General features: G+C 35.5%; 1 protein-coding gene across 1 annotated transcript in view; it reads right to left on the bottom strand.

Annotated features, from left to right (window-relative positions):
• The window catches only part of rnaset2l (ribonuclease T2, like), a 36,560-nt gene extending 12,032 nt beyond the window's left edge, over positions 1-24,528 (bottom strand). Inside the window, exons 1-3 of the mRNA XM_051958025.1 lie at positions 24,382-24,528; positions 22,531-22,719; positions 6,567-6,634 (exon numbers count right to left, since the gene is read on the bottom strand). Coding sequence (XP_051813985.1) covers positions 6,567-6,634; positions 22,531-22,713 — 251 coding nt within the window. The 5' untranslated portion in view covers positions 22,714-22,719; positions 24,382-24,528. The remainder of the gene's footprint in view (positions 1-6,566; positions 6,635-22,530; positions 22,720-24,381) is intronic.
• Positions 24,529-24,654: the final 126 nt, after the last annotated feature.

Genomic DNA, 24,654 nt, shown 5'->3' with positions numbered 1-24,654 from the left:
GATCACCTGCAGTCAATTCCAGTCATTTTCAGTACAAAAAATCACTAATATTCTATTTGTAAATAAAAAATATTTAATTCAATTCAATTAAATTCAGCTTTATTCCAGACACTGGGTCCAAATACACACACCATAAGAACAAGAACACAACAAGACACAAAAAAAAATACAATCAAAAACAATAACCCGTTAAATATGATGAGAAATACAGGGAATATTGGACGCGCATCACGAGGTGAATTTCCTTGAAAACGACCGATTCGTGGATTTTATACCGACTTCAAGACATGTTTTGGACAAAATAGTTTACTGGCTTGTGTCGTCTGGATGTCCAAGGTTGAATTATGGCCGTTTTTTGTGGAATATTTTCATCTGTGTGTAATAATGAACCTGGAAATGTGAGTCGCGCTGTGTACGTTAAAGCCGTGTACAGAGAAAGGATGTTGTTTGTCGGACAAATGTGTTTATATTACCCGCTGTGGTAATCACATCTGAAAGTGGTTTATACCGGCGGATTCATGAGAATCTAAGCTTTCCATCTGCGTATAATGTTTATATAATCGCGTTTGCAGCCGTCGGACATTCTTTAAATTCCTATGCAAATTAGTAGGTGTACCGCCGGCGGTACACTGAAGTTTAAAGGGTTAAAAATGCTCGAGTTTGCGCTGCAAACTCCCAGCGCAAACTATATACTCCCAGTCCCGCTTGACTTCTCGCTCCGCTTTTGCCTCCAGCATAAGCCCCGCCCACAAAAATCATCACAATGTTTGTAAACAAATAAAGGGTCTATACAGAACATAAAACAAAATCATCCGGGATGTTCAACTGATTTCCTTTCTGTTACTTTAGCTGTATAGTTACTTTTTTTATGATTTTAGATGTGTACTTAGCTTTGTCCCATGGGCTTAGCTAGGTAGTTAGCTTCTTTATAGGACTTTAGCTGTGTGGTTAGCTTCTTTTTATGATTTTACATGTGTACTTAGTTTTGTTCTATGGCGTTTGCTAGGTAGTTAGCTTCTTCATATGACTTTAGGTCCACAGTTAGCTTGTTTTTATGACATTAACTGTGTAGTTGCTATTGTTACTTAAGCTAAGTGATTAGTGCATTATGATGATTTTAGCTATGCAGTTAGCTTCTTTTTATGATTGCAGGTGTGTAGTTAGCTTCTTTTCAGGATGGGAGCTGTGTAGTGAGCTTTTTTTATGATTGTAGTAGTGTGGTTAGCTTCTTTTTTTATGATTTTAGGTGTGTAGCTAGCTTCCTTTTATTGCTTTAGCTGTGTAGTTAGCTTCTTTTTATGATTTTAGGTTTGTAGTTAGCTTTGTCCAAGGCATTAGTTGGCTAGTTAGCTTCTTTTTATTGCTTTATCTGTGTAGTTGGCTTCTTTTTATGGTTTCAGATGTGAAGTTAGCTTCCTTTTATTGCTTTAGCTGTGTAGGTTAGCTACTTTTTATGGTTTTAGGTGTGTAGTTAGCCTCCTTTTATTGCTTTAGTTTTGTCGTGAGCTACTTTTTGTGGTTTTAGGTGTGTAGTTCACCTCCTTTTGTTATTTTTGCTGTGTAGTTAGCTTCTTTTTATGGTTTCACAGGGCTGCCAACTCTCATGCTTTGGTCGTGAGACACACGGAACTAAGTCCCTTCAAGCACTCTCACGCCACACTCCAAATATCACACTGGTAAAAAAATAAAATAAATTAAAAAATCCACTTTGCTGTTATGGGAATATGTAACCTTTGGGGAAATCCATTTCACATTTTTACTCCAGAGAACCCCAGGTTTGTGAAAGTCCATTAAATTCCATTCCATTAAAGTCCTAATAAATGATCATAAAGTGTGATACTAAAGGTTTGTGGAGCTAAAAATGTCAAAGTAAAGATATCAAGTTGAACATTGGATGGAGGCTGATAAAAGTTGACCTCCCTTCATTTCTCTGGAGCGACTCCATGGATTTTAGGGATGCTGGTTAAAGACCTGCTCTTCTAGTCGTCTTCCTTCTAGTCGCTGTAAAAAGTCACTCCATCCTCACCGACTTCAACACCTCTTCATGACAACTTGTTTTGCCTCCAACCTGGTGGAAACTCTAGAAACTCGGGAAAACCCGTCGAGACTCGGATTTTTGAATAACTCGTTGGGCGGGGGAAGGTGTGGTGGGCGGTGGGGGAGTAGAGGGGGGCAGTGGGGGTAGGTGGGGGGTAGAGAGGGGAAGCTGCCACTCACCTCCCCTCCCACTCTCCACCCTGACTCCACCCAGACTCTGCCTTGGCTCCACCCATGTGGTCACTTTATTATGAACAGAAACTACGATGTCAAAGGCACGACGAGTTTATTTCTTTTTATTTCATCTGTAGCTCAGTGAGTTATGGGTTTGTCTATGGAGCTGCAGGTTGCTGGTTCAAGACCAGACCCTTCTTAAATTTTCTGTAAAACTTAGACAAGGAAAACTGTCAGTGGTAGGTCTTGAACCTGCTACCTTCCACTTGGTAGTCTCTCTTCTTACCCCCTGAGCTACTCACTCAGACACTAATTCTTCTTTTTTTTGCGCATATATCTTCTATTTTTTGTCATTTTCGGGTTTTTTTTTTTAAACTTTTGTCTCAGCTCAACCGTTTTTCTCAGGAGGTTGGACTTCAGCCTTTGTGCTGGAGGGTTGAACCCTCAGTTCAGACTTTCCAAAGCCTCCACACCTCCCAAGTCCTCAGGACCTGAACTTTCACACAGTCTGAGGGCTGAAATGTTCTAAGTCCCACAGTAGATCTCTGTTATTTTGAACTTTGAGACAGTCTGAGGACTGAAATTTAAGAAGTTCCTGAGCAGTTCACTGTTAGTTTGAACCTTCAGACAGTCTGAGGACTGAAGTTTTAAAAGTTTCTCAGTACTTCTGTGTCAGTTTGAACTTTGTGGTTCACAGAAGCCTTAAAACTTGTGACCATGAGTCTTGATTTCACATTTAGACCATCCATCTGAGTTCTTCTCAGACCTTCACCTGTGGGTTCTTTAGAAATCCTGAACAAACTTTGATTCTCTTCACTGAACAGTAAAGTTTGTGGAGATCAGAAGGTAACATTAGTTTGATCGATGCCTTCAGCTACTAGTAGACTTTATCTGGAAAGCAGTTTTCTGAAATGAGCTCTTAGTAAATCTGTCCACAGTCAAACCAAGAACACAGAAAGAGGAAATGTTTGAAGAAACAACTTGATGTTTTCATTTCAGACTAGAAAACGCTTTCAGACCTTTATCTGTTTTTGCTCTTTTTCATCGTCTCTTCTGTTTAATTTGATCTTCTAAAGTCTAACTGGTGTCTTTTCAAATGTTTTGTCTTTAGTTTGATTCTTCTTAAATGTTTAGTTTTGCTCTTTTCTCACATTTTATTATTTTCTGTCTGATTTAATTTTGAAATTTTTTGTCTTTTTAATGTTTAATTGTTTTTTCAAATGTTTTATCGGCTTGTTTGATAAATTTCCTTTTCTTTCCTAATGTTTATTTTTTAGATTAAATCTTTAAGGTTTTTCTTTTCTTTTTAAATGCTTCATTTTATTTTCTGTTAATTCCCATTTAAAGTTTTGTCTTTAAGATTTAATTTTCTAATTAAACATTTAATTTTTTAATTAAGGTTCGGGTTTTGTGTTTTTAAAGGTTTAATAAATTAAATGTTTGGATTTTTTAAATGTTTAATATTCTTATTGTTTAATTGTATTTTTAAATGTTTAATTACATGTTTTGTATCTTCTGTTTAATTATCTAATTAAATATTTTGTCTGTTTAATATAATTGTATTTAATGTTTAGTTTTCTTTTTAGTTTTATTGTATTAAATGTTTTTCCTTTGATTTAATTACCTTTTTAATGTAGTTTATTTCTTTAATCTTTTCTTTCCATCAGAATTTCAACCTTAAAAATGAAACAAACCCTTAAATCACAATAAAAATACTTTTGATGTCACAATCATGAGTTAGTCACTTATTCAGTTTATCAATTCAACTTTATTTGTTTAGAACCTTTCACACAGATGACAAAACTACACAAGCAAAGAGAAAAAAAAACTGCTAAAACTAGGATTAAAACTCAGAAACATCTTTAAAATATAAGATTTAACATGGTAATAAAATATGTTGTGTTCAGGGGATGGAGGAGTTTATTGAAGTCTTCTTGGGCTCACACAGTAAATCATTTAAAATAGAAACTTGATATTCAGTCTCAGGAAACTGCAGAGCGACAGAAGAACCAACAATATCTCCCGTTTTCTCCTTTAATGAGTCGACTCTTCTGGTGCTTTCAGACCAAAGAACTACAGACTCTTCACAACCTGCTCAAACTCTTGGTACAGGACCTCACCACACGGGTCAACAAGGTTTCCTTCTCATTTCTACTCTGAAGCTCACCTTCTCCTGCTCAAACTGCTGACAAATGTTTCTGCTGCTCTAAAGTCTGCTCTCCAGAACTTCCTAAAAACTCTCAAAGTCTCTTCTGCTGCAGGTTGCTTTGTAGAACTGTTCCAGAAAACCTCACTAAACCACATGGAGGGGCCTCAAGATAGTCGTCCAAATGAAACCGTACAAAAACCAAACTAGCACAACCCAAACGCTAAAGTCTCCTGCAGCCTACCAGAGAAGCTCTTTAAACAGAGAATCAGGACAGGAACTCTTACCTTCTGGACAACCAACGTTGGTTCACAAACAACCAAAAACCTCTAAAGACTCACTACAGCCAAGATAAAGACACAACTCAGCTGCACCAAATCCACTAATCACTGCACACATTAGCACCATGTGCTAACTGTGGCTAAAGAACCACATTTACCAAGACAACTATCCAGTACAAAGCCCTAAAACACACCAAGAAACACATTAAAGAGGATTTTACTGCTGGAAGCTGCAAGCCAACGCCTAAAGAACAAACTAAAGCAACGGAGCCAAACCCGGTTCAGTGAAGAGAAGCAGAGGAAATGTTTGACTGCAGACATAAAGCAGGAAGACACTGAGCTGCTCAGGTGTTCCTGATAACACCAAGCAGCCACCTGGACAGCCAATAGGAACACAGCTTACTGGAAGTCCAGAGGGCTGGCTTAGTGAAGGAAATTTAGTTTAAAGTTGAAGCAGAAAGTTAACAAAGAAAGTTGAAAACCACCTTCTGATCCCTGAAATCTCTGAGTTTTCACACAAAGAACACCTGAACATGTCAGACTGGTTCCACAGTAGAACCTTCACTGTAAAAACGTCGTATTATGGTGTGCTGCTCAAAAAACATTACAACAGGCTGTTTAGGGTCGCCGAGGAGCAAAAACAGGACAAACGCTGGTTTCAGGGGGTTGAAAGAGTAAGTTTACAACAACACAACATGTGAGCAGAAAAATCACAAAGTCTGTCTTTAGCTCAGCTGAAAATATGAGTTTTGTCTTTTTTATTGACCAAACTTTTCAGGAAGTAGATGAAGAATAATTAAAGCTCTCATGTAGAAGTCCAACTTCTTTTGGGTCCTTGTAGAGTTTAATCTCAGAGTTTGTAAAGCTGTTGAGTTTTTAGAGTCCCATGGATTGTTTTGACATTTAATAGAGAGTTTAGTGTCTGATTGTAATTCTGTTCAGTGAATGGATCATTTAAATTATGAAGATGTTTTGTTTCTGCTTCAGCACTTTTTATTGTTTAGTTGCTGATGTGATCAACTTGAAGCTGTTGAGTGCATTAAAATCCTCCAAGACAAATGTTACAAAGTGGTTGCTGGAGTTATTTCAGTTATGCAGATATTTATGGAAAATACTGAAATGTGTTGTGCTCATCCAGCCACAGAACTTTCATCCATATTTTACATGAAGAACCGTTTTCAATACTGCCTGTCCTTGCTCTGCTTTTTTTTTCAGACTTTTTGTTCAGCTCAGTGTTTTTTTGTTTTTTTTATTATCCCTTAATGTTATCTCTATAATAAGATTTTAACAGACAAAATGCTCTTAAATTACACCAGAATGCAGGAAATAGGATGAATAATTTTCAAAATTAGACCCCCTGTCAGCACCAGCACAAACCAAATCTCACTCTAAGATCTGGTCACAAGTTGGCAGCCCTGGTTTTAGGTGTGTTGTTAGCCTCCTTTTATTGCTTTAGCTGTGTAGTTAGTTTCTTATTATGATTTTAGGTGTGTAGTTAGCTGTGTACTATGGCGTTAGCTGGGCAGTTAGCTTCTATTTATGACTTTAGCTGCACTGAGCTTTTTAAGACTAACTGTGTCGTTAGCTTGTTTGTGTCATTTTAACTGGGTATTTAGCGAGTTTTTATGACTTTAGCTGCATCGTTAACTTGTTTTTATTACCTTATCTGTGCGGTTAGCTTCTTTTAATGACTTTAGGTGTGTAGTTAGCTCTGTTCTATGTTGCTAACTATGTAGTCAGCTTCTTTTTTTAATTACTTTAGCTGTGTAGTTATCTTGTTTATATGGCTCTGCAGTTAGCTTCTTTTATGACTTCAATTGTGTAGTTGTGTAAGAAAAAAGTTTAATTTTACTAGTTAAATGGAGCATAAATGGATAAAAACAATAACACCTTGCAGTTTTGGTAAACATGTGTAGGTGTTGTGTTACCACAGGCCATGGATGGTCCAGTTGTTGACGCTCTGAGGAATCTTGCAGAGACTCTGGTCGTTCAGAGACTGAAGGACGGACAGACAGACAGCAGGTTATAAATCACCAACAGACCAAAACATTATTCTGCATGAACATGAACACACATTCATTCACTGCAGACCAACAACAGCACTGTGAACTGTGGAGTCTGTTCATTACGTTTTAGGAAAGTAAGTGGAGAAAGACTTGTAAAAAATCTTGTAAAATCTCTACATTTCCTTGTCTTCATATTTTGTATTTTATTTTCCTTTCATTTACTGCTAGTATGTTCGTATCTCTTCATTTTTCTTCTTTCTTTCCTACCTCCTTATTTACTTCCTTACGTCTTCTTTCCTACCTCCTTATTTACTTCCTGATGTCCTCTTTCTGACCTCCTTATTTACTTCCTTACATCTTCTTTCCTACCTCCTTATTTACTTCCTGACGTCCTCTTTCTGACCTCCTTATTTACTTCCTTACATCTTTCCTTCCTCCTTACTACTCTGCCAAGAAACAGAGAAGTTATGTGACGATCGGGGTACGTTTGTCTGTGAATCTGTCTGTCTGTGCGATGCCGGTCTTCTGTCTTCCTCTCTGCTTACATTTTGAATAAAACCATAAAAGAGCATAAAAAACAACTTTGAAAAAAAGAGTTTAGTATGTTGTCCAAAATTTTGAAAAAAAGGTGCACAGGTAGCTCAACTGGTTGAGAGTGCGAGGACGCTCCACCACTGAGAGCTTGACCTACTGACCCACTGCTGGACAGTGTGGTTCACCTGCTGCACTGCACAGGACAGGAAGGACCTGCGACGAGTGGTGAGAGCAGCAGAGCAGGTGACTGGGACCACACTACCTCCCCTCAGAGACGTTTACACCAGCAGACTTCAGAGGAAAGCCAGGGGAATCACCAGAGACCCCTCACACCCAGGACACTGTCTTTTCTCCCCCCTCCATTCAGGAATACACTACAGGACACTAAGAGTCAAAACCAACAGACTCCAAGACAGCTTTTATACCCAAGCTGTCAAATGTCTGCTCACTCCTCCTGAATGACAATATCACATATCACAAGTGCAATATTTATGTGTCAGTGCAATTCATGTCATGTGCAATGGAGCAGGTCTCTAACCATACTGTTTATTTGCTCTTATGTTGTATATGTTTTTTAGGGTGTGTTATCTAGTTTATTTTTAATGCTGCTATTCGGAGAGTGCTAAAGCGATTTTCATTGTTTTCTCTGACAGTGACAATGAAGATCTATTCTATTCTAGTTTAGTATGTCGTCAAAAATGTCCCAAAAATGAGTCGTCTGGGTGATAAAACAAAAGTATAGAATGCCTCAAAGATTGCCTTGTCTGTCTTTTTGGGGTGGTTTGATCACTGCATCGAGAATTATTTTAAGACTCTGGAAAACGGACAGAAGGCCAAGCCTGAAAGACTGGGTAGATGTAATGATAGAGACAGCATCTTACGAATCTATGCTGCATAGATTAAAGGGCAATACAGAAGATGGGACTACATCCTGGGACTGCTTTTAGACTCACATGAGAACGGACCAAGACACGGTACAGACCCCAACAGTATCAGGATCTCCTGTAGAACTATTTTACAATAACATTTTAGTTTACGACATTCAGTGTTTTTTTTGTTGTTTGTGTATTTTTCTCCATGATTGGATGCCCTTTCTGTTTATGGATCTATTATCATATGTATGTAATTGTTTATATGGCCAGTGCAATGTATCCCAGTGTTCTCTACTTTTGTTTTCGTTTCATCATTGTACCATGTTTTTTGGTTTGTAAAACTTTAATAAAAAATATGGAAAAAATGTCATAGTTTAGTACAGGGATACGGCCGTGGGCCGGATACGGACTGGCCCCCTGAACAACACCAGAGACACATTATCATTTTTTTTTCAGTCTGGCCATGTGATCGAGACTAATACACTCAGAGAACGTGGAACCTACAAAAGGATTCAGTGTTTCCTCTAAGACTTTTTTCTGTAGGCGGCAGGCTTTCCGCTGCCCCCCCCCGCACGTGCACACACACACACACACACACACACACACACACACACACGTCATCAGGAAATGTACAAAAAGCATCATGGTTTAGTATGTCGTCGTAAAATGGACCAAAAAACGTCATAGTTTAGTATGTCATCCGAAAATGGACAAAAACATGGTAATTTCGTATGTCTTCCGAAAATAGACAAAAAATGTCATAGTTTAGTCTGTCGTCCGAAAGTGGACAAAAAACGTCATAGTTTAGTATATCTTTGGAAAATGGACAAAAAACGCCATAGTTTAGTATGTCGTCCGAAAATGGACAAAAAACGTCATAGTTTTGTATGTCGTCCGAAAATGGACAAAAAACGTCATAGTTTAGAATATCTTTGGAAAATGGACAAAAAAACGCCATAGTTTAGTATGTCATCAGAAGATGAACAAAAAACGTCATAGTTTAGTATGTCATCGGAAAATGGACAAAAAAATGTCATAGTTTAGTATGTTGTCGGAAAATGGACAAAAAAATGTCATAGCTTAGTATATTGTCTGAAAATGGACAAAAAACGTCATAGCTTAGTATGTCGTCCGAAAATGCACAAAATCGTCATAGTTTAGTATGTCATCCGAAAATGGACAAAAACATGATAATTTCGTATGTCTTCCGAAAATAGACAAAAAATGTCATAGTTTAGTCTGTCGTCCGAAAATGGACAAAAAATGTCATAGTTTAGTATATCTTTGGAAAATGGACAAAAAAACGCCATAGTTTAGTATATCTTTGGAAAATGGACAAAAAAACGCCATAGTTTAGTATGTCATCAGAAAATGAACAAAAAACGTCATAGTTTAGTATGTCATCAGAAAATGGACAAAAAAACGTCGTAGTTTAGTACGTCATCGGAAAATGGACAAAAAAATGTCATAGTTTAGTATGTTGTCGGAAAATGGACAAAAAACGTCAAAGTTTAGTATGTCGTCCGAAAATGCACAAAATCGCCATAGTTTAGTATGTCATCCGAAAATGGACAAAAAAACGTCGTAGTTTAGTATGTCGTCCGAAAATGGACAAAAAACGTCATAGTTTAGTATGTCATCAGAAAATGAACAAAAAACGTCATAGTTTAGTATGTCGTCAGAAAATGGACAAAAAAACGTCGTAGTTTAGTATGTCATCGGAAAATGGACAAAAAAATGTCATAGTTTAGTATGTTGTCGGAAAATGGACAAAAAACGTCATAGTTTAGTATGTCGTCCGAAAATGCACAAAATCGTCATAGTTTAGTATGTCATCCGAAAATGGACAAAAAAACGTCGTAGTTTAGTATGTCGTCCGAAAATGGACAAAAAACGTCATAGTTTAGTATGTCATCAGAAAATGAACAAAAAACGTCATAGTTTAGTATGTCGTCAGAAAATGGACAAAAAAACGTCGTAGTTTAGTATGTCATCGGAAAATGGACAAAAAAATGTCATAGTTTAGTATGTTGTCGGAAAATGGACAAAAAACGTCATAGTTTAGTATGTCGTCCGAAAATGCACAAAATCGTCATAGTTTAGTATGTCATCCGAAAATGGACAAAAAAACGTCGTAGTTTAGTATGTCGTCCGAAAATGGACAAAAAACGTCATAGTTTAGTATATCTTTGGAAAATGGACAAAAAAACGCCATAGTTTAGTATGTCATCAGAAAATGAACAAAAAAACGTCATAGTTTAGTATGTCATCAGAAAATGAACAAAAAACGTCATAGTTTAGTATGTCGTCAGAAAATGGACAAAAAAACGTCGTAGTTTAGTATGTCATCGGAAAATGGACAAAAAAATGTCATAGTTTAGTATGTTGTCCGAAAATGGACAAAAAACGTCATAGTTTAGTATGTCGTCCGAAAATGCACAAAATCGTCATATTTTAGTATGTCATCCGAAAATGGACAAAAAAACGTCGTAGTTTAGTATGTCATCGGAAAATAGACAAAAAATGTCATAGTTTAGTATGTTGTCCGAAAATAGAGAAAAAATGTCAAAGTTTAGTATGTCGTCAGAAAATGGACAAAAAAGTCATAGTTTAGTATGTCGTAGGAAAGTGGAAAATAAGGTCATTTTTTGTACGAAAATGGACAAAAACGTCATAGTTTATTATGTCGTCGGAAAATAGACAAAACACGTTACAGTATTGTATGTCCTCCAAAAACACAGTATGTCGTCCAAAAATACAGAAAAAATATCACAGTTTCGTATGTCGTCCTAAAATAGACAAAAAAACGTCAAAGTATAGTATGTCGTCCGAAAATGGATAAAAAACGTCATAGTTTATTATGTCGTCAGAAAATGGACAAAAAATGTCATGGTTTAGTATGTCATCTGAAAAGAGACAAAAAACGTCTTTTTTGTCCGAAAATGGACGAAAAACGTCATCGTTTAGTATGTCATCAGAAAATGAACAAAAAAACATCATAGTTTAGTATGTCATCAGAAAATGGACAATAAAACGTCGTAGTTTAGTATGTCATCGGAAAATGGACAAAAAACGTCATAGTTTAGTATGTCGTCCGAAAATGCACAAAATCGTCATAGTTTAGTATGTCATCCGAAAATGGACAAAAAAACGTCGTAGTTTAGTATGTCATCGGAAAATAGACAAAAAATGTCATAGTTTAGTATGTTGTCCGAAAATAGACAAAAAAATGTCATAGTTTAGTATGTCATCTGAAAATAGACAAAAAACGTCTTTTTTGTCCGAAAATGGACGAAAAAAGTCATAGCTTAGTATGTCGTCCGAAAATGGACAAAAAACATCATAGTTTTGTATGTCGTCCGAAAATGGACAAAAAACGTCATAGTTTAGTATGTCGTAGGAAAGTGGAAAATAAGGTCATTTTTTGTACGAAAATGGACAAAAACGTCATAGTTTATTATGTCGTCGGAAAATAGACAAAAACGTTACAGTATTCTATGTCCTCCAAAAACACAGTATGTCGTCCAAAAATACAGAAAAAATATGACAGTTCCGTATGTCGTCCTAAAATAGACAAAAAAACGTCAAAGTATAGTATGTCGTCCGAAAATGGATAAAAAACGTCATAGTTTATTATGTCGTCAGAAAATGGACAAAAAATGTCATGGTTTAGTATGTCATCTGAAAATAGACAAAAAACGTCTTTTTTGTCCGAAAATGGACGAAAAACGTCATAGTTTAGTATGTCGTCCGAAAATGGACAAAAAACATCATAGTTTTGTATGTCGTCCGAAAATGGACAAAAAACGTCATAGTTTAGTATATCTTTGGAAAATGGACAAAAAAACGCCATAGTTTAGTATGTCGTCAGAAAATGAACAAAAAAACGTTATAGTTTAGTATGTCGTCAGAAAATGGACAAAAAAACGTCGTAGTTTAGTATGTCATCGGAAAATGTACAAAAAACGTCATAGTTTAGTATGTCGTCCGAAAATGCACAAAATCGTCAAAGTTTAGTATGTCATCCAAAAATGGACAAAAAAACGTCGAAGTTTAGTATGTCATCGGAAAATAGACAAAAAATGTCATAGTTTAGTATGTTGTCCGAAAACAGACAAAAAATGTCATAGTTTAGTATGTCATCTGAAAATCGACAAAAAACGTCTTTTTTGTCCGAAAATGGACGAAAAAAGTCATAGCTTAGTATGTTGTCCCAAAATGGACAAAAAAACGTCATAGTTTAGTATGTCGTCCGAAGATAGACAAAAAATGTCATAGTTTAGTATGTTGTCCGAAAATAGAGAAAAAATGTCATAGTTTAGTATGTCGTCAGAAAATGGACAAAAAAACGTCATAGTTTAGTATGTCATTGGAAAATGGACAAAAAAATGTCATAGTTTAGTATGTTGTCGGAAAATGGACAAAAAACGTCATAGTTTAGTATGTCGTCCGAAAATGCACAAAATCGTCATAGTTTAGTATGTCATCGGAAAATAGACAAAAAATGTCATAGTTTAGTATGTTGTCCGAAAATAGACAAAAAATGTCATAGTTTAGTATGTCATCTGAAAATAGACAAAAAACGTCTTTTTTGTCCGAAAATGGACGAAAAAAGTCATAGTTTAGTATGTCGTCCGAAAATGGACAAAAAACATCATAGTTTTGTATGTCGTCTGAAAATGGACAAAAAACGTCATAGTTTAGTATATCTTTGGAAAATGGACAAAAAAACGCCATAGTTTAGTATGTCGTCCGAAAATGCACAAAATCGTCATAGTTTAGTATGTCATCCGAAAATGGACAAAAAACGTCGTAGTTTAGTACGTCATCGGAAAATAGACAAAAAATGTCATAGTTTAGTGTTGTCCGAAAATAGAGAAAAAACATCATAGTTTAGTATTTCATCCGAAAATGGATAATAACCGTCATAGTTTAGTATGTCATTGGAAAATGGACAAAAAAATGTCATAGTTTAGTACGTCGTCCAAAAATAGTCAAAAAACGTCATAGTTCAGTATGTTGTCCGAAAATAGATAAAAAACTTAATAGTTTAGTCTGTCATCCGAAAATGGACAAAAAACTTCATAGTTTAGGATGTCGTCCGAAAATGGACAAAAAACATCATAGTTTAGTATGTCGTCCGAAATTGGACAAAAAATATCCTAGTTTTGTATGTCATCCGAAAATGGACAAAAAACGTCATAGTTTAGTATGTCGTCAGAAAATGGACAAAAAACGTCATAGTTTAGTATGTCGTCGGAAAATGGACAAAAAACATCGTAGTTTAGTATGTCATCGGAAAATGGACAAAAAACGCCATAGTTTAGTATGTCGTCAGAAAATGGACAAAAAATGTCATGGTTTAGTATGTCATCTGAAAATAGACAAAAAACGTCTTTTTTGTCCACAAATGGACGAAAAAAGTCATAGCTTAGTATGTTGTCCCAAAATGGACAAAAAACGTCATAGTTTAGTATGTCGTCCGAAGATAGACAAAAACATCATAGTTTAGTATTTCATCCGAAAATGGATAAAAAGCGTCATAGTTTAGTATGTCATTGGAAAATGGACAGAAAACGTCATAGTTTAGTACGTCGTCCAAAAATAGTCAAAAATGTCATAGTTCAGTATGTTGTCCGAAAATGCATAAAAAACTTAATAGTTTCGTCTGTCATGAACAACAAACATCATAGTTTAGTATGTCATCCCGAAAGTGGCCAAAAAAGGTCATTTTTTTTGTCCGAAAATCAATGAAAAAAGTCATAGCTTAGTATGTCATCCTCAAAGTAGACAAAAATGTCATAGTTCAGTATGTCATCGGAAAATACACAAAAAAGTCATAGTCTAGTATGTCGTCCGATAATGGACAGAAAACGTCATAATTTAGTATGTTGTCCGAAAATAGACAAAAAATATCATAGTTTAGTATGTCGTCCAAAAATGGACAAAAATCGTCGTAGTTTATTGTATCGTCCAAAAATACACAAAAAAATGTCATAGTTTCGTATGTCATCCGAAAATACACAAAAACATCATAGTTTAGTAAGTTGTCCAAAAATGGACAAAAACGTCATAGTTTCGTATGTTGTTTGAAAATGGACAAAAAAGTCATAGTTTAGGATATCGTTTGAAAATGGACAAAAAAAATCTTTTTGTCGGAAAATGAACGAAAAAAAATCATAGCTCAGTATGTTGTCCGAAAATGTACAAAAAAAGTCATAATTTAGTATGTCATCCGAAAATGGAAAAAATGTCTTTTTTGTCCGAAAATGGACGAAAATAGTGGTAGCTTCGGATGTCATCCCAAAATGGACAAAAAATGTCATAATTTAGTATGTCGTCGGAAAGTGGACAAAAATACGTAATTTCTTGTCCAAAAATGAATGAAAAAAGCCATAGCTTAGTATGTCGTCCGAAAATGGACAAAAACATCATAGTTTAGTATGTCATCGGAAAATGAACAAAAAGCATCATAATTTAGTATGTCGTCCGAGAATAGACAAAAAACGTAATAGTTTAGTATGTCATCCGAAAATGGATAAAAAATGTCATAGATTAGTATGCTGTCCGAAAATGGACAAAAACATCATAGTTTAGTATGTTGACCAAAAATACACAAAAAACGTCATAGTTTAGTATGTTGTCGGAAAATGGACAAATATGTCATAGTTTAGCATGTCGTCCGAAAATGTACAAAAACATCATAGTTTAGTATGTTGACCGGAAGGGGGACAAAAATGTCATAGTTCAGTATGTTGTCAGATAATGGACAAAAACATCATAGTTTAGTATGTCGTCTGGAAAATACACAAAAAACATCATAGTCTATATGACGTCCGAAAATGGACAGAAAACGTCATAGTTTAGTATGTCGACCAAAAATACACAAAAAACCTCATAATTTAGTATGTCATCCGAAAATGGACAAAAAACTCAATTTTTTGTCAAAAAATGGACGCAAACATCATAGTTTAGTATGTCGACCGAAAATGGGCAAAAAATGCCATTTTTTGTCAAAAAATGGAAACAAATGTCATAGTTTTGTATGTCCAACATCTGCCTCATAGCCTCTCGGTTTGCTCACCTGGTTGGGAAGGTGACTTATAAAGAGGACTGCATCTGAGGTATAGGAATCAAATCCCGCACAGTGCTTGTTCTTTTTTTACCTGCCTTCTGAAAAAATTCAACAATTGGACTCAAAAAAAAAAACAACTTGGAAAGAAAAGGGACACTTTATTATGTTGTCCAACGTGTGACAAAAAAGCCATATGTTATGATGTTGTCTAAAATGTCATTGAAACATGACAGTTCAGTTTGTTCTCCAACAAACAAAAAACAGTGTCCCTGGTAGTTCAACTGTCTGAGAGGGTGACTGAGGACCGAGACTGCTTTTGAGACACTGGTTCGAATCCATCTCATGTCGTCCGAAAATAGACAAAAACGTCACAGTTTAGTATGTAGTCTGAAAATGGACAAAAACGTCGTAGTTTAGTATGTCGTCCAAGAATGGACAAAAACGTCATAGTTTAGTATGTCGTCCAGAAAGTGACCAAAAACGTCATAGTTTAGTATGTCGTCGGAAAGTGGACAAAAATACGCCATTTCTTGTCAAAAAATGAACGAAAAAAGTCATAGCTTTGTATGTCGTCCGAAAATGGACAAAAACATCATAGTTTAGTATGTCATCGGAAAATGGACAAAAAGCATCATAATTTAGTATGTTGTCCGAGAATAGACAAAAAATGTAATAGTTTAGTATGTCATCCGAAAATGGATAAAAAATGTCATAGTTTAGTATGCTGTCCAAAAGTGGACAAAAACATCATAGTTTAGTATGTCGTCCGGAAAATACACAAAAAGCGTCATAGTTTAGTATGTCGTCCGAAAATGGACAAAAAACTCAATTTTTTGTCAAAAAATGGAAGCAAACATCATAGTTTAGCATGGGCAAAAAATGGACACAAACGTTATATTTTTGTATGTCCTCCAACATCTGCATCACAGCTTCTCAGTTGGCTCACCTGGTTGGGAAGGTGACTTATAAAGAGGACTGCATCTGAGGTATAGGAATCGAATCCTGCACAGTGCTTGTTCTTTTTTTACCTGCCTTCTGAAAAAATTCAACAATTGGACTCAAAAAACAATTAGGAAAAAAAAGGCACACTTTATTATGTTGTCCAACGTGTGACAAAAAAGCCGTACATTATGACGTTGTCCAAAATGTCATTGAAACGTGACAGTTCAGTATGTTCTCCAATAAACAAAAAACAGTGTCCCTGGTAATTCAACTGTCTGAGAGGGTGACTGATGACTGAGACTGCTTTTGAGACACTGGTTCGAATCCATCTCATGTCGTCCAAAAATGGACAAAAACGTCGTAGTTCAGTATGTCGTCTGAAAATGGACAAAAATGTCATAGTTTTCTATGTCCTCCGATATGTGCATCACAGGTGCTCAGTTCGGTCAGCTGGTCGGGAAGGTGACTCAGAGGAAAGACTGCATCTGAGACACAGGAATTGAATCCTGTGCAGGGCTCGATCTTTGATACATGCCGTCTAAAAAAAAAGACAACTGGACTCAATAAACAACTCGGAAAAATATGTCACACTTTACAATGTCTGACAAAAAAGCCGCAGTTTATTGTTACGTCCCTAGTCTAGGGGAACCATGAACACAACATGATAATGCTCTGGACTCAGCCACCCCCAATGAAGCCAGCCTGGAAAAATTCTCAAAAGGTGCACAAAAGGTTTATTCTTTAAACAAAACAAACAAAGGTAACTTAAAACTCCCAGTAACATAAAATTCTAATTTTATAAAGCAAACTATAAACTGGGGTTCCAGAATAAACAATTAACAAACTTAGTCACTAACAGGTCTTTGGGCTTCCTGCCCCTACCACAGGATCAGTCTCCAACTATCACATGAACACACAGAGCTGACAACAGGCTGCTTCATCGAGGGTGGCCGGATCAGGAGAGAGTGAGCAGGTTGCAGCAGCTGGTTTTTGTAGCCTCCAGGCAGGCTCTCAGGTGGCAGCAATCCTCCCAGCAGTCCAATCAGCCTCAGCACCAGGATCTAATCATTGCTACTGACTCTGCTGGACAGCCACACCCACTCACACGCGCACACACACACACACACACACACACACACACACACACACACACACACACACACACACACACACACAGGAGGAGGAGAGGAGACCAAGTTTCTCAACATGAACACTGCACAAAATGACCCAGGGTCATCACATTATTATGTTGTCCAAAATGTCATTGAAAAAAACACAGTTTAGTATGTTTTCCAATGATCGGATATAGCGTCCCTGGTAACTCAACTGGTTAAGAGAGTGACTGAGAACCAAGACTGCTTTTGAGACACTGGTTCGAATCCATCTCAGGTTCCTCACGACACGGTTGTCAGTGCTTTCTTGATTCTTCTCTACAAAATATGAAAAATGCTTTCGTACGTCCAAAAATGGACGAAAAAATCATAGCGTAGTATGTCGTCCGAAAATAGACAAAAAATGAAGTGTCTTGTCCGAAAATGGACAAAAAAGTCATGGTTTAGTATGTCGGTGGAAAATACACAAAAAACGTCATAGTTTAGTATGTCATCCGAAAATGGACAAAAAATGTCATAGTTTAGTATGTCGTCCGAAAATGGACAAAAAACGTGATACTTAACTATGACGTATGTCGTCTCAAAATGGACAAAAAACGTCATGATTTAGTATGTCATCGGACAATGGATAAAATACATGTTTTTTGTTCGAAAATGGACGTAAAAAGCCATAGTATAGTATGTCGTCCGAAAATGGACAAAAAACGTCTTAGTTTAGTATGTAATCCGAAATTGGACAGAAAACGTCACAGTTTAGTATGTCGTCCGAAAATGGACAAAAACATCATAGTTTAGGATGTCATCTCAAGATGAAAAAAAAGTCATAGCTGAGTATGTCATCCCAAAATGCACAAAAAATGTCATAGTTTAGTATGTCGTCTGAAAAAGTACAAAAAACGTCATAATTTAGTATGTCACTGGAAAATGGACAAAACACGTCTTTTTCGTTCGAAAATGGACGTAAAAAGTCATACTTTGTATGTCGTCCGAAAATGGACAAAAAACGTCTTAGTTTAGTATGTCATCCGAAAATGGACAAAAAAAGTCATAATTTAGTATGTCATCGGACAATGGACAAAAAACATGTTTTTCGTTCGAAAATGGACGTAAAAAGCCATAGGTTAGTATGTCGTCCGAAAATGGACAAAAACATCAAAGTTTAGTATGTCGTCGGAAAATGGACAAAAAACGTCATAGTTTAGTATGTCGTCCGAAAATGGAAAAAAAACAACTTAGTTTAGCATGTCGTCTCAAAATGAAAAAAAATGTCATATCTTAGTATGTCGTCCCAAAATGCACAAAAAACGTCATAGTTTAGAATGGTGTCCGAAAATGGACAAAAGACGTGTTTTTCGTTCGAAAATGGATAAAAACGTCATCGTTTAGTATGTCATCCCAAAATGGACAAAAAAACGTCATAGTTTAGTATGTCATTGGAAAATGGACAAAAAACGTCTTAGTTTAGTATGTAATCCGAAATTGGACAGAAAACGTCACAGTTTAGGATGTCATTGAAAAATGGACAAAAAACGTCTTAGTTTAGTATGTCGTCCGAAAATGGACAAAAACATCATAGTTTAGGATGTTGTCCGAAAAATGGACAAAAAAACTATTTCATATGTCGTCGGAAAATGGACAAGAAACGTCATAGTTTAGTATGTTGTCCCAAAATGGACAAAAAACATCATAGTTTAGTATGTCGTCTCAAAATGAAAAAAAAAGTGATATCTTAGTATGTCGTCCCAAAATGCACAAGAAACGTCATAGTTTAGAATGGCGTCCGAAAATGGACAAAAGACGTGTTTTTCGTTTGAAAATGGACGTAGAACGTCATAGTTTAGTATGTCATGGGAAAATGGACAAAAGACGTCATAGTTTAGTATGTCGTCAGAAAATGGACAAAAAACATCATAGTTTTGTATGTCGTCCAAAAATACATAAGAAATGTCATCGTTTAGTATGTCGTCCGAAAATGGACAGAAACGTCATCGTTAAGTATGTCATCGGAAAATGGACAAAAAACATCATAGTTCAGTACGTCATCCCAAAATGGACAAAAAATGTCATAGTTTAGTATGTCGTCTAAAAACAGACAAAAAACATCATAATTTAGTATGTCATCGGAAAATGGACAAAAAAAGTCATAGTTTAGTATGTTGTCCAAAAATGGACAGAAAACTTCATAGTTTAGTATGTCGTCCAAAAATACACAAGAAACACCATAGTTTAGTATGTCATCCCAAAATGGACAAAAAACGTCATAGTTTAGTATGTCGTCCGAAAATGGACAAAAACGTCATAGTTCAGTATGTCGGCGGAAAGTGGGCACAAAATGTGATAGTTTACTATGTCGTCCAACAACGGACAAAACGTCATAGTTTAGTATGTCGTCCAAAAATGGACAAAAAAACCGTAATAATTTAGTATGTCATTGAAAAATGGACAAAAAACATGTTTTTCATTTGAAAATGGAGTTTAGTATGTCGTCGGAAAATGGACAGAAAACGTCATAGTTTAGTATGTCGTCGGAAAATGGACAAAAAATGTCATTGGATAATATGTCGTTCAAAAATGTACAAAAAACGTCATGGTTAAGTATGTCATCCGAAAATGGACAAAAAACGTCCCAGTTTAGTATGTCATCTGAAAATGGACAGAAAACATCAAAGCCTCTTAGCTTCGTATGTCTCCTGCAGACTGAAGGGCTTGCTGTCAGGGTCTGTGTCCTTAAAGCCCATCTCCTCCAGCATGTCGTCCAAAAATACACAAGAAACGTCATAGTTTAGTATGTCGTCCGAAAATGGACAAAAACATCATAGTTTAGTATGTCGTCTCAAAATGGGAAAAAAAAGTCATAATTTAGTATGTCGTCGGAAAATGGACAAAAAACGTCTTTTTCGTTCAAAAATGGACGTAAAAAGTCATAGTTTAGTATGTCATTGGAATATGGACAAAAAAAGTCTCAGTTTAGTATGTCATCCGAAAATGGACAAAAACATGATAATTTCGTATGTCTTCCGAAAATAGACAAAAAATGTCATAGTTTAGTATGTTGTCCAAAAATGGACAAAAGACGTCATAGTTTAGTATGTCATCTGAAAATGGCCAAAAACGTCATAGTTTAGTATGTCATCTGAAAATGGCCAAAAACGTCATAGTTTAGTATGTCGTCCAAAAATACACAAGAAACGTCATCGTTTAGTATGTCTTCCAAAAATGGACAAGAAACGTCATAGTTTAATATGTCATCAGAAAATGGACAAAAAACATCATAGTTTAGTATGTCGTCTGAAAATGGACAAAAAATGTCATAGTTCAGTATGTCGTCTGAAAATGGACAAAAAAAGTCACAGTTTAGTATGTCGTCCGATAATGGACAGAAAACATCATAGCCTCTTAGCTTCGTATGTCTCCTGCAGACTGAAGGGCTTGCTGTCAGGGTCTGTGTCCTTAAAGCCCATCTCCTCCAGCATGTCGTCCAAAAACACACAAGAAACGTCATAGTTTAGTATGTCGTCCGAAAATGGACAAAAACATCATAGTTTAGTATGTCGTCCCAAAATGGAAAAAAAAGTCATAATTTAGTATGTCGTCGGAAAATGGACAAAAAACGTCTTTTTCGTTCGAAAATGGACGTAAAAAGTCATAGTTTAGTATGTCATCGGAATATGGACAAAAAACGTCTCAGTTTAGTATGTCATCCGAAAATGGACAGAAAACGTCATAGTTTAGTATGTCGTCGGAAAATGGACAAAAGACGTCATAGTTTAGTATGTCATCGGAAAATGAACAAAAAACAACATAGTTGAGTATGTCGTCGGAAAATCGACAAAAAATGTCATAGTTTAGTATGTCATCCGAAAATGGACAGAAAACGTCATAGTTTAGTATGTCATCGGAAAATGAACAAAAAACAACATAGTTGAGTATGTCGTCGGAAAATCGACAAAAAATGTCATAGTTTAGTATGTCATCCGAAAATGGACAGAAAACGTCATAGTTTAGTATGTCATCGGAAAATGAACAAAAAACAACATAGTTGAGTATGTCATCGGAAAATCGACAAAAAATGTCATAGTTTAGTAAGTCGTTCAAAAATGTACAAAAACCGTCATAGTTTAGTATGTCGTCGGAAAATGGACAGAAAACGTCATAGTTTAGTATGTCGTCGGAAAATCGACAAAAAATGTCACTGGATAATATGTCGTTCAAAAATGTACAAAAAACGCCATGGTTTAGTATGTCGTCCGAAAATAGACAAAAAACAACATAGTTGAGTATGTCGTCAGAAAATGGACAAAAAACGTCCCAGTTTAGTATGTCGTCTGAAAATGGACAAAAAAAGTCATAGTTTAAAGGGGAACGTCGGTTTTTTTCAACCTGAGGTCTGTTTTCATTTGTCATTTCATACATGTGAGTGATGGAGAAATGAATTTTCCACATAGTTCCAGTATTTAGCCAGGCAGGCAGCTTAGCAGCTCAGCTTGCGAAAAGTATGGGGCAACTTGCCCAGTCGCGTCAAAATCCACCCTAACATGCTTCAATGACGTTCTAATTAAAACTGTATTTTGAACATGATTGGAAGGGATTTGTGCTGTTTGTTAAACCAGCGCTTTAAGTCTGAGATTTTTAGGATTATTTTAACTCCGTAAATGAACACGGCAGAGTTATGTGATGATCGGCGCACGTTTGTCCGTCTGTTTGTCTGTTTGTCCTCATGTCCTCTTTCCTACGTCCTTGTTTATTTCCTTACATCCTCTTTCCTACGTCCTTGTTTACTTCCTTACATCCTCTTTCCTACGTCCTTGTTTACTTCCTTACATCCTCTTTCCTAAGTCCTTGTTTACTTCCTTACATCCTCTTTCCTACGTCCTTGTTTACTTCCTTACATCCTATTTCCTACGTCCTTGTTTACTTCCTTACATCCTCTTTCCTTCTTCTTTTTTTACTTCCTTACATCCTCTTTGCTTCCTCCTTTTTCTGCTTCCTTACATCTTCTTTCTGGGCTCCTCATTTACTTCCTTATGTTTTCTTTCCTTCCTCCTTGTTTATGTCCTTTCGTCTTCTTTCCTTCCTCCTTATTTACTTCCTTATGTCCTCTTTCATACGTCCTCATTCACTTCCTTACATCTTCTTTCCTTCCTCCTTAATTACTTCCTTACGTCTCCTTTCCTACCTAATTGTTTACATCTTTTCGCCTCCTTTCCTACCTCCTTTTTTGCTTCCTTTCAAAATCTTTCCTTCCTTCTCTTTCTTTATCTTTCCTTCTTCCATACTTGCTTTTTTTCTTTTGTTTTTACCATTTCTTTCCCTTTACACGCCCCGTTTTAGCTCTTATAAATGGAGATCACCTGGCAGAAGCCTCCGGGCCACTGCAGCGTAAACAGGACACACTTCCAGCTGCAGTAATGTTCTTTGCCGGGCTGCTCCGAGTGTTGGCGGCCATATTTGTAGTCCTCCCGGTGTCCGTCTGAGACGTGGACCAGCTGCAGCAGCAGCAGAGCGACCAGTGGGGGCAGCACCGAGCAGCACATCTCCACCTGCAGCGATCAATCACACCGATTATTGATCAGGTACACACTGATACTTCAGCTGCATGAAGCTGGTGTTTGTGTACGTTTAATGAAATGTTCTTTTTAAATGCAGAACTTTTATTTAGTTTCTTTCTATTATTGTTTCTATATTTAGTTTTTTCTTTTAAAACCGCAGCTACAAAATATTACAAAAAATAAACAAAAAACAAACAGACACAACATAAAGCAAGACAATAACAAAGAATAAAACATAGAAAAATTAAAAGAGAAATATGATAAAAACCATTAAAGGATTAAACAAGATTTTGTTTTTTTAAAAAGTTTACTTTCTATTGTTATATGTATTATTGTCTTTTAAAAAGTGTTTCCAAATGGTTTATTTAAAATATATATTCTATTGCCCTGCTGAAATGTTTTTTTAGTTTTAATGTATTATCTTCTTCCAAATATTTTATTGTCTATTTTACATATATTATTGTCTTTAAAAAAAAAAAAAAGACAATATATGTAAAATAGACAATAAAGCAAAATATAAAAATATCTAAACAGGACAATAAAATATTGTTGAAAATCTAAATATTTTGAATATTTTCTTTAAAAAAGACAATACACAAAAACAGACAATAAACAAAAAGGGATAAAAGCCATTTAAATAAGAAAAACATTTAAAATGGTAATCAAAACATTTTCAAAATGTCAATAAAACCCTGTAGAAAAACATGAATAAACAGGAAAACTGTTTTCAAAAGACAAAATTAATAAAGGATTAAAAAAGAATAAAACATTAAAAGACAAAAATTTAAGAAACATTTGAATGGAAATAAAACATTTTTAAAAATACAACAAAACGTTAAAAATAGAAAATACAACAAAACAATTTTTAAAATAAAAATAAAGACAATAATATATTAAAAATGAAAATAAGACAAAAGAAAAAAAATTAAATAAAATATTCAGAAGGGGAGTAATTTTTTTTTGAAAATAGTCATTAAAACATTATAAAAAATATTAAAAAACAGAAAAAAAGACAATAAATATTTTTTAAAAAGAGTTAAACTTAAAAAAAGACAAAACAATAAAAATGGATAATAAATCAAAAAATAACAAAATTGAAAAAAAGACATTTAAAAAAGCAATAAAACATTTTTTAAAATACAACAAAACATTAAAGACATTGTTAATCGTTAAAAAGACCATTAATGAACAGAAAGTCTTTTTAAAAAGACTAGCTTTAAAGAAAGAGTAAATCTCAAAAAAACAAACAAAGATAAAACATTAAAAATGGATAAAAAGCAGAAAAACACAAAACTGAAAAGAAAAAATTTAAAAGCCGATAAAACATTTTTTAAAAATACAATGATCCTCTAAAAATAGACCAAATATGAGCAAAAGCCAACAAATCATTGAATGGATTTGCTGACAGAAAGTACAGAGATTTAATCACATAATTCCAGATATATTTTAATCATTTTTGATTTATAGATAAAAGTACATCCAATAGTGTGTTAGAAACTGAAATATCTGCAGTAAATCTGTGACTCTGAGCTGTTACAGCTCCTCTGGATAAAGACTTTCCTCTGACTCCGGTCGTCGTGTTTTCTCTCCAAAAGTGTTTTACTTTAAGTCGCTTTGCATTCCTGTTAGAGACGGAGCGTAAATAAAACTCACCAGACGGCTGCAGCTGCTGCTCTGAGCTGCTGCTGAAGCTTTGCTCCGACCCACAGCTCAAAAAACACGAAGTGGAAGTTTCATTTTTCCTCTGCAGTTTGTGTGAACAGAGTTTGGAGGAAGTTTCTACTTCCCTCCACCTGACAGGTGTTCTGCACACTTCTGCTTTCACTGGAAACTCCTGCTGCTGGTTCTCTGATATATGTTCTTTTAAATGTTTTTGTCTTATCTAAACAAACAAGAACATCACATTTAATGCATCTAAATATAAAT

This window comes from Acanthochromis polyacanthus, chromosome 13 (assembly GCF_021347895.1).
Source record: "Acanthochromis polyacanthus isolate Apoly-LR-REF ecotype Palm Island chromosome 13, KAUST_Apoly_ChrSc, whole genome shotgun sequence".
In the NCBI taxonomy this organism is placed as follows: Eukaryota; Metazoa; Chordata; class Actinopteri; family Pomacentridae; genus Acanthochromis; species Acanthochromis polyacanthus.
Note: the sequence above shows the minus strand (reverse complement) of the source record. Positions and strands in the feature narration are given on the sequence as shown.